Below are 13,347 nucleotides of genomic sequence, written 5' to 3'. Positions count from 1 at the left end.
AATTCACTGTGTAGACCAGGCTGGCCTCCAACACACAGAGATCCTCCTGCCTCTGCCTCCCAAATGCTGGGCTTAAAGGTGTGTTTTATGACACCCAGCTGTAAATTTTATTTTTAAAATTTATCATTGTATTTGTGTGTGTGTGTTTATATATGGTGGGGGTGTTGCACACATTTCTACCATGCACATACAGAGATTAGAGGATAACTTTGTAGATTGGGGACTCCATCTACCTTAGTTCAGGGTTGGAACCTAGGTCATCAGACTTGCATGACAAGCATTTTTACCTGTTGAGCCCCACTCTTTTCTGAATAAAAGTGGTTAGTGATAGCATGCCTCTAACAAATACTTGTTGATATATAGACTAAAAGAGGAGGATAAAGTATACAATAAATCTACCTGCACACAGCCAACTGTATATTTAGGTTTCTTTTCTACCTCTGGTTAATTTTTTTGTCTGTGATATAAAGTAAAGATTCAAATCCATTTCATGTCCACTTGAACTAGTACCGTTTATTTTAAAAAATCTTCCGTATTCCATGATGCAGCATTCCCTCTCCTGGGTATGAACCCTGTACATGCCAGATAACATGTAACAAGTATGATTATGGCAACAGTGAAGAATGCCCCAAACAGGAAATAGTCAAAGTGCCCATTGAGAGGAGGAAAGATAAGTACATTGTGATGTAATGTATTCAGTACACTCATATGATAGCAATGCTTTTTTGAAAAAAACCAAAAAGCAGCATGTATATGATATATGGGGTGGGGGATTGCATGTGTGCATGTGTGTGGAGGCCAGAGGTTGATGTTAGCTGTTTTCCTCAATTACTTTCCACTTTAGTTGTTTGAGGCAGAGTCTCTAACCAACCATGGAGCTCACATACACTGAGCCATCTGTCCAGCCCCGGTAATCCTCTCGCACGGTACCTAGTGTTTTCTTATCTGTGGTGAAGGCCCCAAGTTTTTTCATGGTGTTGCAGACCAGTGACAAGTGAGCTGTCAAGTACCAAAAGAACCATTGCAACTACATACAACGTGATCAGTCTCAGGACTAGAGAGAACTGGAGTCTGTGTTTTTTGATCCTAGTTATACAAAGTTCAGTGCCAACAAAACTCACTGTGATAGTGGAAGTTAGGGCTTGGGAGAATGTCATCTGTGGGATCAGGAAGTTCTGGAGCTCTCCATGCTGGTATTACATGATTTTCGTGTTGCTTATCATAGTTGCTCATTTTGTGAAAAGTTATTTAGCTATACATTTACAGTTTAAGCAGTTTTCTCTCTGTATATTATACTTGACATTTGGATTAGAATTTATTCACCTTAACACATACCTTCTGTCTTTATGAAGATAATTAGTGAAGGAAATAAAGTTTAATTAAATATGTGAAATTACAAATAGAGATTTCACACACACAAAAAAAACTAACACGACACAATGATATCAGTCAGGTAGCCCCCCAAAAATTAAAAAATAAAAAAATAAAAAGCTTCCTAGAGGTAGAAAAGGAAATAACAGGCAGTAGGGGCAGACAGCCCAGGTTCAACATTGCTGAACAGAAACATACAGAGACTTAGGTACAGGTAAAGGGCGCATTTCAGACAGAAAGTACAATTTGGGAATCAGGGGTATGAAAAGAAGGGAATGGTGTGGAAAGTAGTATTTGCGATTGCAGATTGGGGAAAGACCAATATAGATAGTTTTGTAAGAGGCTTGTCATTATCATTATGAGCAAAGTTTGTTACCTCCAGAATATAGGACTGTCTGCTTTAAAAGGAAGCACAACGGAGCATGCTAGTACACACCCATAATCCCTAGTAGTGAGCAGGAGCAATGCAGGGATGTGAGTTCAAGGACAGCCTGGTTTACATAATGAGACCCTGTCACAAAAAAGCAAGACCTGGAGATGTGGCTCCGTGGCACAGGCAACAAGGGTACTATCCCAACTTGAAACCAAGCAAGAGACAGTCTTACCAGGGTTAAGTAATAGTTTAGTTTGACATAAGTTTTATGTGCTTCATGTACTTTAGGACAAGTAAGAATATATTCATACAAAAGAGTTCCCCCCAGATACTGGGGCTGGGTGGTGAACGTGACAACCTCTATTCTTGCTCTTTGGTTCTAGCTCCCTTGGTTCCACCAGCCCTCCTTCCTCAGACCTTTGCTCTTCCCTTCACACTCACAGCTGTTTCTTTATCATGCCTTTCTGCAGCACTACAGTCATACTTCATTCCCTTCCTTCCTCTTCCCTTCCCTCGCTTTCATATTTTATTCACAGTTTTAAAGTGGTATTGTGCAAACCATTCTGTTTAATCCACACAGAACCTCATGTTTGTGGAAATGTGTGAGAGGGAACTAACACTCAGAGGCGTGTGATTGATGTGAGGTTATAGCCTAGGCTCTTGCTTGACTCCAAGTGCAAGCGTGCCCCATTACATGACTGAAGCCTTTATCTTTCTCAAATCCATTTGTGATGTGTTCCCTGGCTGGCCTAGAACTCGCTCTGTAGACCAGGTTGGTCTCAAACTGAGATATCCACCTGTCTCTGTCTGTTTTTCTAGTCTGGTTTACCTCACTTAAAATCATTTCCAGATCCATCCATCTTCCTCTGAATTTCATTTTTAAAGTACATGAATTATTAACATTTGAGTAGTGATTGTGTAGCCAAACAACACAACGTATTACATTTAAATTATGTTCAGCCATATTATGAGTAGTGAAAGTGTATCCTATAGTTTGTTAGAGTCTGTGAGAGGTGTCTTTAAAGAGTATGAATTATGAATGTGTTTATATATGATAAATGCATACATGTTTCACTTTAGGTGGACTTGATATACTAAGAACTTTTAAAAATTACTGCTTTTGAAGTAACTCAGATTTCCTGTAGTATATGGGCTATCATAATTATCCCTTCATTGATGTATCCTCTTTTGTGTTAGAGAGAGAGGACCTTGATGCAGGTGGCTAAATGCAGTGTGATTATGCAAGGGAGATGGCTCAGTGGATAAAGTTCATGCTGTGCAGGTGTGAGGACCAGATTTCTGCTCTAGCACCATGATAGAGCCAGGTATGGCATCATACTTCAGTCTTCATACTCCCATGGTGAAACAGGCTCTCCAAAGCAAGTTGGCTCATCAGACCAGCCAAATAGGTGAGTTAGAGAGATACAGGAGAGACCCTGCCTCAGTAAATAAAATAGAGCGCAACAAAGAAAGATAACTGACATCAATCACTGGCCTGTGCACATACACGTCACATATGCATGTACATAACAACACACACATGCACACACAGAAAAAGAAATTGTAATGGCCCAAGATCTCATTATAGATATAGAGGTAGCAGAGGTAAAACAAATGGTTATTCAGAACTTGACTTACTTCTCATTGTTAATTTCTTTCTCTCTAGCTCCATGTCTTTAATTCACTGCCAGTGAATGAGTATTGGGGAAGTATTTACTGCCCCCAATAAGTACAATTCTAATCATTTTCGATAGTCATGGGAGACCCGAGAGATTAAAAAGATGGATGAAAATTAAAATGGTGGTCATCCATGGTGGTATATACCTATTGTAAGCTCAATACTTGGTAGGCAGAGGTAAAAGGTTTATAAGTTCAAGACCAGTCTAGGCTACATAGCCAGATCCTATATCCCAAAACCAAAAAAAAAAAAAAATCAAGTTGTTGTACTCATTACTTTTGAAAGCTACGAGATGAAACAGTTTCATTAAAAATGGGCAACTAGTTATAAAAGAACTCAGTATAGCTTACGTTTATCTGAACTTTTGTTAGATTAGTAAACTGGCACAGTATCTACAAGGAATAAAAGAATCCAGACTGTCTGGAAATGAAAAGTCCTTAAGTGGAATTGAGTTTCCCAAATGATAAAACAAGGTAGCTAGGTCAACACCTACTGGCATCAGCCATTTTTGCTGGTGGTTATGGTTATTAATTCATGTGAAATGGCAATGATTTGCTTCTTGCTTTAGAAATTTCGGAGTGTCTTGCCATCTTCTCATATGGCAAAGGACTGTTCAGGGAGCAAGGGGTGTATCAGTGCACCTGACTCTTTTGTTACAGCTTTCAACCTCCAACTCTTCCTCTCCTCCTTTCATTTACCACAGAGTGATTCTCATCAGTTCCGTGTCATGGCAGCTGTCCTTCGCCATTGTTTACTAATCGTAGGTCCAACTGAAGACAAAACAGAAGAACTGCACAGGTGGGTAACTGTTACGTTCGCATCTCAGCAAAGCACACTGTCCATTCTGTTATCTCTGTGTATCTATTTTTGATGGTCAGTTATGAACACAAGAAAGTGAAATCAGGTAAGCAGAACCATGCCTCTGTGAGAAATCTGTATACTGTTCTCTTTGACTTTACTATGTTGAACTCAAGCATAAGACTTTGGCATTTGTTGTCTTCAACAATAAAACCCAGAATGTTAGCATCACAGTTATTGATCACTTGGAGATTAACTCCTGGACTGGGAAGGTTGCTAGTGGTAGAGTGGTCGCTACCAAATATCAGATGCCCTCAGCTGTTTAAAAGAAAACGTTACTTTTTTTCAATCATTGCACCAGCCTTTTGAGGTAGCTGTTTTGTTTTTTCCAAAAGATAAGAAAACTGAGGTCTCCTTTTTATTACTAAATTTGACTAATATTTCATTATTTTAAGAATATTTAACAAAAAGTATATGCCATACAGTAATAATTTAAATAGAAAAAAAAAACAAAATAAGAATAGAGTCACAGTGTCTTCTATTAAAATATATTAGGTCAGGTTGAAGAAGGTGGCTCAGTGGGTAAAAGTGCTTGCCATAAAGACATGAGGATTGGAGTTTGAATCCCCAGAACGTATAACCAACGCTGAAATAACAACTGTTTATAAATCCCAGTAATGTTTTGGGGAAATGGGAGGGAGACAGAAGCTAGCCTGATCTGTGCAGCAGGAAACAAGCCCCGTATCAGAATAAGGTGGAAGGCAAGGACCAAGTTGACCTAAGGTTGTCTTCTGACCTCCGCATGTAAGCAGCCACATTCACACACAAAACAGTGTACATACCGCTGTCACATACACAAATACACACTCACACACAAAACAGTGCACACACATCTCTGTCACATATACAAGTAAAGTTATAGATACATATAAAATAAAGATCAGTTATGTAACTTGACTGTTAGAGATATTAATGGAATCTTGTTAGAGTTCATAATTCTCTGGGGCTTGGAGTGGGCAGCTCAGTACAGTGTTTGTCTACTTTGCATGAGCTTAATTCTCCGCACTTCAAAATACAAATTACCATTCTCTGAGAGCAGCTGAATAAGAGTTAATACAGTTTCCAGTTCTCTTACTTGCTGTAGATTAGGTTTGTAATAATGAAACATATGACTTCATTATAGAGGTTGGGGATTTAGCTCAGTGGTAGAGCACTTGCCCAGCAAGCACAAAGCCCTGAGTTCAGTCTTCCGCTCTGAAAAAAAAGAAAAAAAAAAGACTTCTTTATAAGACTGCTAGTATTGTATTCTGTCAGAATATAAATGGTGGCTGCCTGTGGTGGCTCATACCTTTAATTCTACAACTTGGGAGACAGATGCAGTGGCTCTCTGTGAGTTTGGCTCTAGCCTGGTCTACAAAGTGAGTTCCAAGATAACCAGAGATGCTATACAGAGAAGCCCTGTCTCCAAGAAAACAAAACTAAAACCAAACAAACAAAAGAAATGGCGTGTTAAATAATACAGAGCTACAAATCATCAACTCTGCTTTATAAAGAAATTAACATGAGGGCTGGAGAAATGGCTCGGAGGTTAAGAGCACTGGCTGATCTTCCAGAAGTTCTGAGTTCAATTCCCAGTAACTACAGGGTGGCTCACCATCATCTATTATGAGATATGGTACCCTCTTCTGGCATGCAGGCATACATACAGGCAAAACATTGTATACATAATAAATAAATCTTTAAAAAAGAACATGAGCTTTTTTAAAGTTACCTCCTGGGCACGTAAAATTTTCCAGATATAACTTAAATAAAACTTTACAAAAGCACAATCATAGAATAAATTACACATACACCCTAATCCTTAGCTATTATTTTTTAGTCAAATGTATATTATTTTAATTATGTGGAATAGTATACTTTATGTCATGCTGAGTTTATAGACAGATTATTTTTATGTACTGTCTACCTTGTAGCCCTTCAAATGTTTTCTTCTTGATTGGTGGATGGCATGGTACAACACTCCAGCCACACTCCAGAGGTAAGGGTGCAGGCATGAAGTGTCCAGTCCCCATGGGCTGTGTGCTGTGAGACACTCCAAAAATGTGGGAATATTTTCCTTCACCACAGATCAAACTGCCTTTAATTTTCTGGAGACAGTGCCCACATTCTCTGCAATAAGTCACATCCTAAATAACTGACCATATTGAATGTTTTTAGCCTGGTTTTTTTCCCCCCTAAATCAAGAGATACTAGCAATTCAACATCAGAATTAAAAGTGTTTTTGGTGTGTAAAAGCTTAGAAGTGCATTGAGATAGATAGATAGATAGATAGATAGATAGATAGATAGATAGATAGATAGATAGAGACATACATACATACATACATACATACATACATACATACATACATACACAGGCTGTGAGAAGGAATTCTGGCAGCCACTGCTGTGTAGCTGCAGGTAGCTCTACCAGGATTCTCCCAAGAATGAATTTCAGTATGTGTCAAGAGAGTCAAACTACGGAAATTGTTCAGATCTCTACAAAGTAATCAGATTTCTTTCTTTTTGCAAGACTTATATGATCTTGTAAAATCTTTCCCTTTATCTAAAGAGTTACTTCAATAAAATTTATTAGTTATACTGTGAATATAAATGTGTATCCAAGAGCACAGCCAGGATTATGAGTAGCTCTCAGAGGCATTACAGAGATAAGGCTTGTTGCTGATGTAGCAGTTTGCCTACGATGGCCTTATATGACCTTTTAATCAGAAGAGAGTGATTAGTATCAATGTAAACAATGATGACACCAAGGTCAATCCACGGAGAGCTGCTCCAATATCAGGAGTTTCTGGGGATCTACTAGAGGTGTTAAATCTGGGCCTTTTTTTACACAAGACTTGTGTGAAACTGTAAGGTGCAAGACACAGATTGGCTATTTAAAGTGACACCTAAAAGTCATCTTACTCTTGTCTAAATAATATTTTATTAATTTGGGAATTTCATACATTGTCTTTTGTTCATATTCCCTACCGTCCCCTTGTATTTCATTTTTTAAAGGTTAGTTTCAAGGGTTTTTATGTTCTTTTTGCTGTTGTTGTTTTGGTTTTAGAGAAAGGGTTTCTCTGTGTGGCCCTGGCTGTCCTGGAACTAGCTCTGTAGACCAGGCTGGCCACAGACCCAGAGATCCGCCTGGCTTCGTCCTTTGAGTGCTGGGAGCAAAGGTGTGCAGCACCGCCCGGCTCTATACCTCTTTCTTCAATGCATTGATTTACTTTAACAAACACTGTGGTGTTATAGGCGACCCTGGATAGGGTAACGTGTGGTAATGATCACATGAGACTCCAGGAGACCTCCTGGCCTGGCACTTCCTAAGCTATTAACACCAGCAGCTTCATCTGCTGTTTTTTCTGTTCTTGTGATAAGCGTAGTGACTTTTAAATGTAACATTTAGTCTAAAAGTTTTTAATTGCTTTTGAATTTTTAATATTTTATTTAGAAAATTATTTTTGTGTTTATCCTTTGATCATATAAAGATATTTGTTTTCTGATATTCTAAATATTTTCCTGAAGCCAGAAATTCCATTCTAATTAGATGATAAAGATGCGTTAGAAAAGAAAAAAAGAAAGAGCCTGGCAACTTTCTGGTCTATTTCTCTGTAAGTCTACACCATTGCTTTCATCAGAGATGTGAAAAAGACATGGGCATGATGAATGGGTTAGCTCAGAAAGGCTGCAGAGCCTGACCTCCATTTCCACTGCTCAGCATTCTAAGCGGCATTTCTGTTTCTTTTAGCAGCTAGAATGTTGTTGGCATTATTCTGTTCCGTTTCTACTATTTGCTTGAAAGTGTCTTCAGTACTCCTTCCCACAGCTGATAAGCTTATCCATTAGTACTTAGACCCCAAACTTGCATAGTCACAATTTACTTTAGAGAGGAATTAGACAAGGATGACCTCCAGGCTTCTAGGGAGGATGAGACCCAGACACAAGTTAGCTTGCTTTAGGTGCTCAGTTCCAGTTTCTTCTACACACTGTTTCAGCATGTGTTCATCCATGTCTTTGATCCATGTTGAGTGAATATTGTGTGTTGGATATACAACTTCCACCACCATTTATTGGAAAGGCTTTCCTTTCCCTATTGCTCTTGGCGCCTGCTTGTGTGTATGTGTGTACATATGCGAGGGGAGGGAGCATACTTCTGGATTCTTTATCTTTCCCATTGGTCTGACTGTCTTTAGGCCATTTGTGTAACTTTCTGCTAGAAGTAATGTATTAAGTTTTCAAACCAGGAATTGTGATTCTCAGACTTTTCTCTTGCAGGATTGTTCAGGCTATTCAGTCTCTTGACATTCAATATGAGTTTAAAGATGAGGGTTTTTTTTTTATTTCTATAAAAATGTCATTGAGATGTTGGTAGGAATTATCTTGAATTTGGAATATTCAACTCATAACAATATTGTCTCCTAATCATCATATATATCACATTTTAAATATTTGAAAATGAGCTGATTTTATTTCCATTTAAACATGTGTTAGGTATTTAACCATATGTTAGGTATCAATTTGAGCTTTAGGGTTAAGAGAAGATCAAAGCCTGTAGTCCATTCCCTGAGGTTCTCCAGTTAGTACTTACAGGAGAGAATGAGTCTCTTTCTTCCTCTTTTGATTTCTTTCGCTCTTCCACTCCTACTCGCAAGCACTGTATCAGTGAACAAGCTTATATGAGAGTACAGACAGACATTTACTTTGGAGAGGTCAGAGTGGGAGGCATTTTCGTTGTTGTTATTGTTAGCTCTCTTGGCTCTTTTTAGACTTATTTTCTGTAAATAAGTTTTCCAGGTAAGAAGGGATTCTCTTAAACTGTCAGCCCCACTGAGTGCTATTCTAAGGTGTCCTGAGGATATCCATGGCTCATGCACTGAAGGAGCTGCACTAAATGGGGAGACAAGACATAAATATTATGAAAAGTTAAATAACAATTTGAGACGAGAATAGAAAGAAACCACAAGATAGTTTTGAGTAGATTTCAGTGACCAATTCCAGTAACAATTGCTGTGGGACTAGCTCATGTGGTCTGTGAGGGTCTTCCTCACAGCTCTGTCCTCTGCCTGTTGTCACCCACTACCTGCCTCTAGTGGGGACTCCTTCTGTTATCTAAATTAGACTTACAGGTTTTCTTTCTATCCCTGAACATCATCAGTTCATTATTTCAACCTTCTCCTCCCCCATATTGTGAGAGTCTCAACACCCCCAACTCCAAATGAGGCTGACAGCCTCCACAACCTGTGGGAAGTGATCTGACCTGACAGATGGTTTCATCTCCACTGCATACAGACTTGTGCTTCAGAAAGCCAGTGTCTGCTTGGAGTTTTCATGGTTCCTTTCATCAGGATCAAGAACTCTTCTTTCCGGTTATGCTCTGTACACTTAGGACATGTGGTGCCATTAGGGAAAGCTGTGTCACCTGATGAGCTCCTTCTTTCTTCCTCTATCCATGAGTCTGCCAAACCTTTACAGCCTGCACTAGGCCTCATGTAGCCCTGTCAGCTCATACCCTGCTTTTACTTAGCAAGAGATCTTGGCAGCAAGGGGAAGGCGGGTATGATTGTGGGAGTCCTAAAAGCCTTCAAACTGTTTCTTGGCATAGTCATAGAAGCCTTGGATTGTCTCAACCCTTACTACAAGATTACAGGGGGACAATATTATGCTGAGTGTCACACAGGCTCTGTATAATGAATTGGGCAGTATATTCTCACCATGGCAGTATGCCAATTACATCAGTTTCCTCTGAATGAGAACTGTCTCTCATTGTGTGATACTGGATGAATCCATGGAATTAGATCTGAGGAACTGGCCTCACTCTTAGGGGAGCATTCTGCTTTTGACAATATCCCTCTTCCTATTGTCAAGCAAAACATTTTCATGGCACTGATCCACTCTTTCCCCCTGGCTCTGAAAGCCTACCATTCTACAAACCAGATGGCTCTATATTCAAAATAGTCTGCCCTTCTTCCCTAGATACAGCCTGCTTATTTGGGCCTTTGCATTTGCTCCATCTGGAAGTGCTGGAATGCTTTTTACCCAGGTATTTGTGGAGTTGGCTTCTTCTGCTCATTTATAATTCAGTTTAAATGTAACTTAATTTACTCAGTTAGGCGTTCTCCAGCCTCCTAATTTAGACATGTGTACACATACATAAATGCATTCTATCATTTTATCATTTGCTTTTTTTTTTCAGGGCATTTATCACTAACTAATATTGTTCCTTTATTTTCTTGTACGTTTATTATTTCTTTTCTATTTATTATAACTTATGAAGTTATAAGCTTTTAAAAAAGATCAGGCTGGAGAGATGGCTCAGCAGTTAAGACCACATATTGTTCTTACGGAGGACCCACATTCAGGTCCCAGCACCCATGCCAGGCAGCTCACAACCTCCTGTAGCTAACTCAACTCCAGGGGATCCAAGGCTCTCTTCTGACCTCCAAGTACATCTGCACACATGTGCCCACCCACCCATAGACACATAGGCATTCAGACAAAAAGATTCCTTTTAAAAAGGGGTATAAGATCTTACCTGTCTCATCCCCTACTCTATCCCTGATACCTCGGCAAGTACACATACGTGCTTATGTACGTATACATACACATACATTCATATGTACAGTACTATTGAATTGAAAGGAGGGGTGGAAAGAATAGATGATAATCTTGCCAGCCACTTAACAATAATTGGAAACTCAGGCAGGAGCTTCCTCAAACCCTTAGTCCCTTGGCAGCACCAATAAATTTGTTGCAATCTGTATCTGTTCTTGTTTCCTGCCAGTCTCAGACATTTAAGTCTCTCTTCCTGTCCAGTGCTATTTTTACACCTTTGTTTTTGCCTCCTAAGACCTTATTCTAGCATTATCTCTCCTTCTACAGCTTTGATATCCTTGAGTGTATCAAGTCTTCAAAATATGAATATGCCAAGATGTATCTCATTTGTAGGAGAAAAATAAATCCTTATCAAAACTTAAATCACTGGGCTGGAAGATGACTGAGTGGTTAAGAGCACTTACTGCTCTCTGTCAAGACTCCGCCAGTCATGTAGCTCACAACTACCTGTAGCTGTAGCTGCAGGAGTTCCTAGACCCCCTTCTGGCCTGTGGGGCACCCACAATCACACACATGCACATATTCCTACACACATACTCAACGCACATGCATACACACAGCCCCCAAACCTACATGGTGGAAGGAGAAAACTGACTCCTCTAAGTTGTCCTCTAAATCCCATTCAAGTACCATGGTGTATGCACACACACTTGCACACATACTAAGAGCTGCTATCATACTTGTTTCTCTCTCTTTACAGCAATTTCTTTAGTAGTCCCTGTGCCATTGTTCTCCAGAGGTTTTGATCATCTCTAACTTTAGTAGGAAAACCTTTTCAAAACATCCTCAAGTGTCTTTATTTACATGTAAATTATGTTCATATGCAGCTGTTTTATGTGAAATAAATCATTAATGATATTTAAAAATAAATAGTAAATGGGATAATAAAGTAGTTTTTTAAATAATTTTAAAATTAACCTACCTCAAGCTTATTATGTTCTCAGTTATTAGGCTTTTCTGTATATTTTCTATATTAGGCATTCAGATGTGTTGCTTCTTCTGATGGCTTTATTGTTAGCGTATTTCTCAGGGTATAGGTATATTGTCAGGCAGAACTGGTCAGTAACACATGGATGTAAGCTCATTTTATATAAGACCCCCCCCCTTTAAAATTTTAACTTTCATATGTGTGTTTAAATATTAGATAAGGTCTCACAATATAATCCTGGCTGGCCTCCAACTGGCATTCTTGCCTCAGCCTCCTGAGTGCTGGGATTACAGGTGTCTTGACGTTATGCCTGCTTAATTTACATTAAAAATAAAAACTATGTGTGTGGTGGTGGGGTTATGTATGTGAGGGTACTTGTGTGGAGATCAGAGGACAGTTTTGTGGAGGTGGTTTTCTTTTTACGCCAGGGACCAACCTTTACCCTCTAAGCCATTTCTCTTGCCCAATTCCCAAATTTTTAAAACAAATTTCAGGTGGTGAATTCTCGTAATCTTAGCACTCAGGAGGCATAGGCAAGAGTATCCAGAGTTCAAGGTCATTGTCAGCTACCTAGTAAGTTTAAGGCCAGTTTGTTGTATGTGGGACTCAGTCTCAAAGATTACATATTGAATTCAAGGCTTTCCTGGGTCATCCGAGATTCAGTCTGAGAAAAGAAACATGATTCCAGTTAGATTGTCCTGGCTTTGTTATGATACAGCAAACCAAAGAATCTGCCATTTTCTTGTCAGAAAATACAGTGTGCTAGTGTTTTAAATAATGTCTTAAATTTTGGTTTCCTTTTCAGAAATCACTTAATGTGTTTTGCCCATTTTGAAAGAATTTGTTTAGTTTAAAACTATTGAAGCAAGGCTGATGATTTTGTGAAGGGATGGTGTTTTAACAGGTTTGAGGCTCCAAAGAGTAGCCCTGTCCCTACAAAAAAGCATGGGTAAAGCAGTGTATAACCTACCAGAGCATAGCTGTTGTATCATGACCAGTTCAGAAAGGTCCTTCCCATGGCACCAAATCTTAATCTTTCCGCTACTTCGCTGGTGTTTGTAAATGGGGAGCATCACATATGACTTAGGTGTGGGTACCAGTGTTAGTGCATTGGTTAAAGAGCAAAGTGAGACTTCTTCTCAATGTCATCAATAGATACAATTTGAATACTTTCTGCACCCAGTGGGTTCCTTAAATGTGAAGTCTAAAACAGTAAACAGGCTCACAGACCTAGCCTTGGTTTTTGTAGTGATTTGTGGGTATGACACCAGAAGAACAGACAACAAAGGCAAGATTAGCTGGGTGGGACTTCATCTAACTGAAAACCTGTAGTGCATACAAAACTGCCAGAGTGAAGACTCACCTGTGCAGGAGGAAGCTGTTTACAGGCTTCCCCTTCTTCCTGTTTGGTAAAGAGTTTGCATTTAACATATATGGGAGGAAATTTTTGGCTTTGTTTTGCTTTTGATACAGTGTCTTGCTTTGTAGCTCAGGGTCTTAAACTCACTATGTAGCCTAAGCTAGTCTTCAGATAATCCCCAGT

At 39.2% G+C, this 13,347-nt stretch overlaps 1 protein-coding gene across 8 annotated transcripts in view; it reads left to right on the top strand.

The window, feature by feature from the left end:
* The window catches only part of Ric8b (RIC8 guanine nucleotide exchange factor B), a 104,524-nt gene that overhangs the window by 38,993 nt on the left and 52,184 nt on the right, over positions 1-13,347 (top strand). For all 8 annotated transcript variants that reach the window (XR_002477209.2, XR_002477208.2, XR_009589964.1 and 5 more), the window contains exon 4: positions 4,126-4,220. Coding sequence is in view for 4 of the 8 variants with exons in the window: in XM_021658559.2 (XP_021514234.1) it covers positions 4,126-4,220 (95 nt within the window). In the remaining 4 variants the exon portion in view is untranslated. The remainder of the gene's footprint in view (positions 1-4,125; positions 4,221-13,347) is intronic.

Source organism: Meriones unguiculatus, chromosome 2, assembly GCF_030254825.1.
Source record: "Meriones unguiculatus strain TT.TT164.6M chromosome 2, Bangor_MerUng_6.1, whole genome shotgun sequence".
Classification (NCBI taxonomy): domain Eukaryota; kingdom Metazoa; phylum Chordata; class Mammalia; order Rodentia; family Muridae; genus Meriones; species Meriones unguiculatus.
The sequence above is the reverse complement of the archived record's forward strand: the minus strand, read 5'-3'. Positions and strand labels throughout refer to the sequence as shown.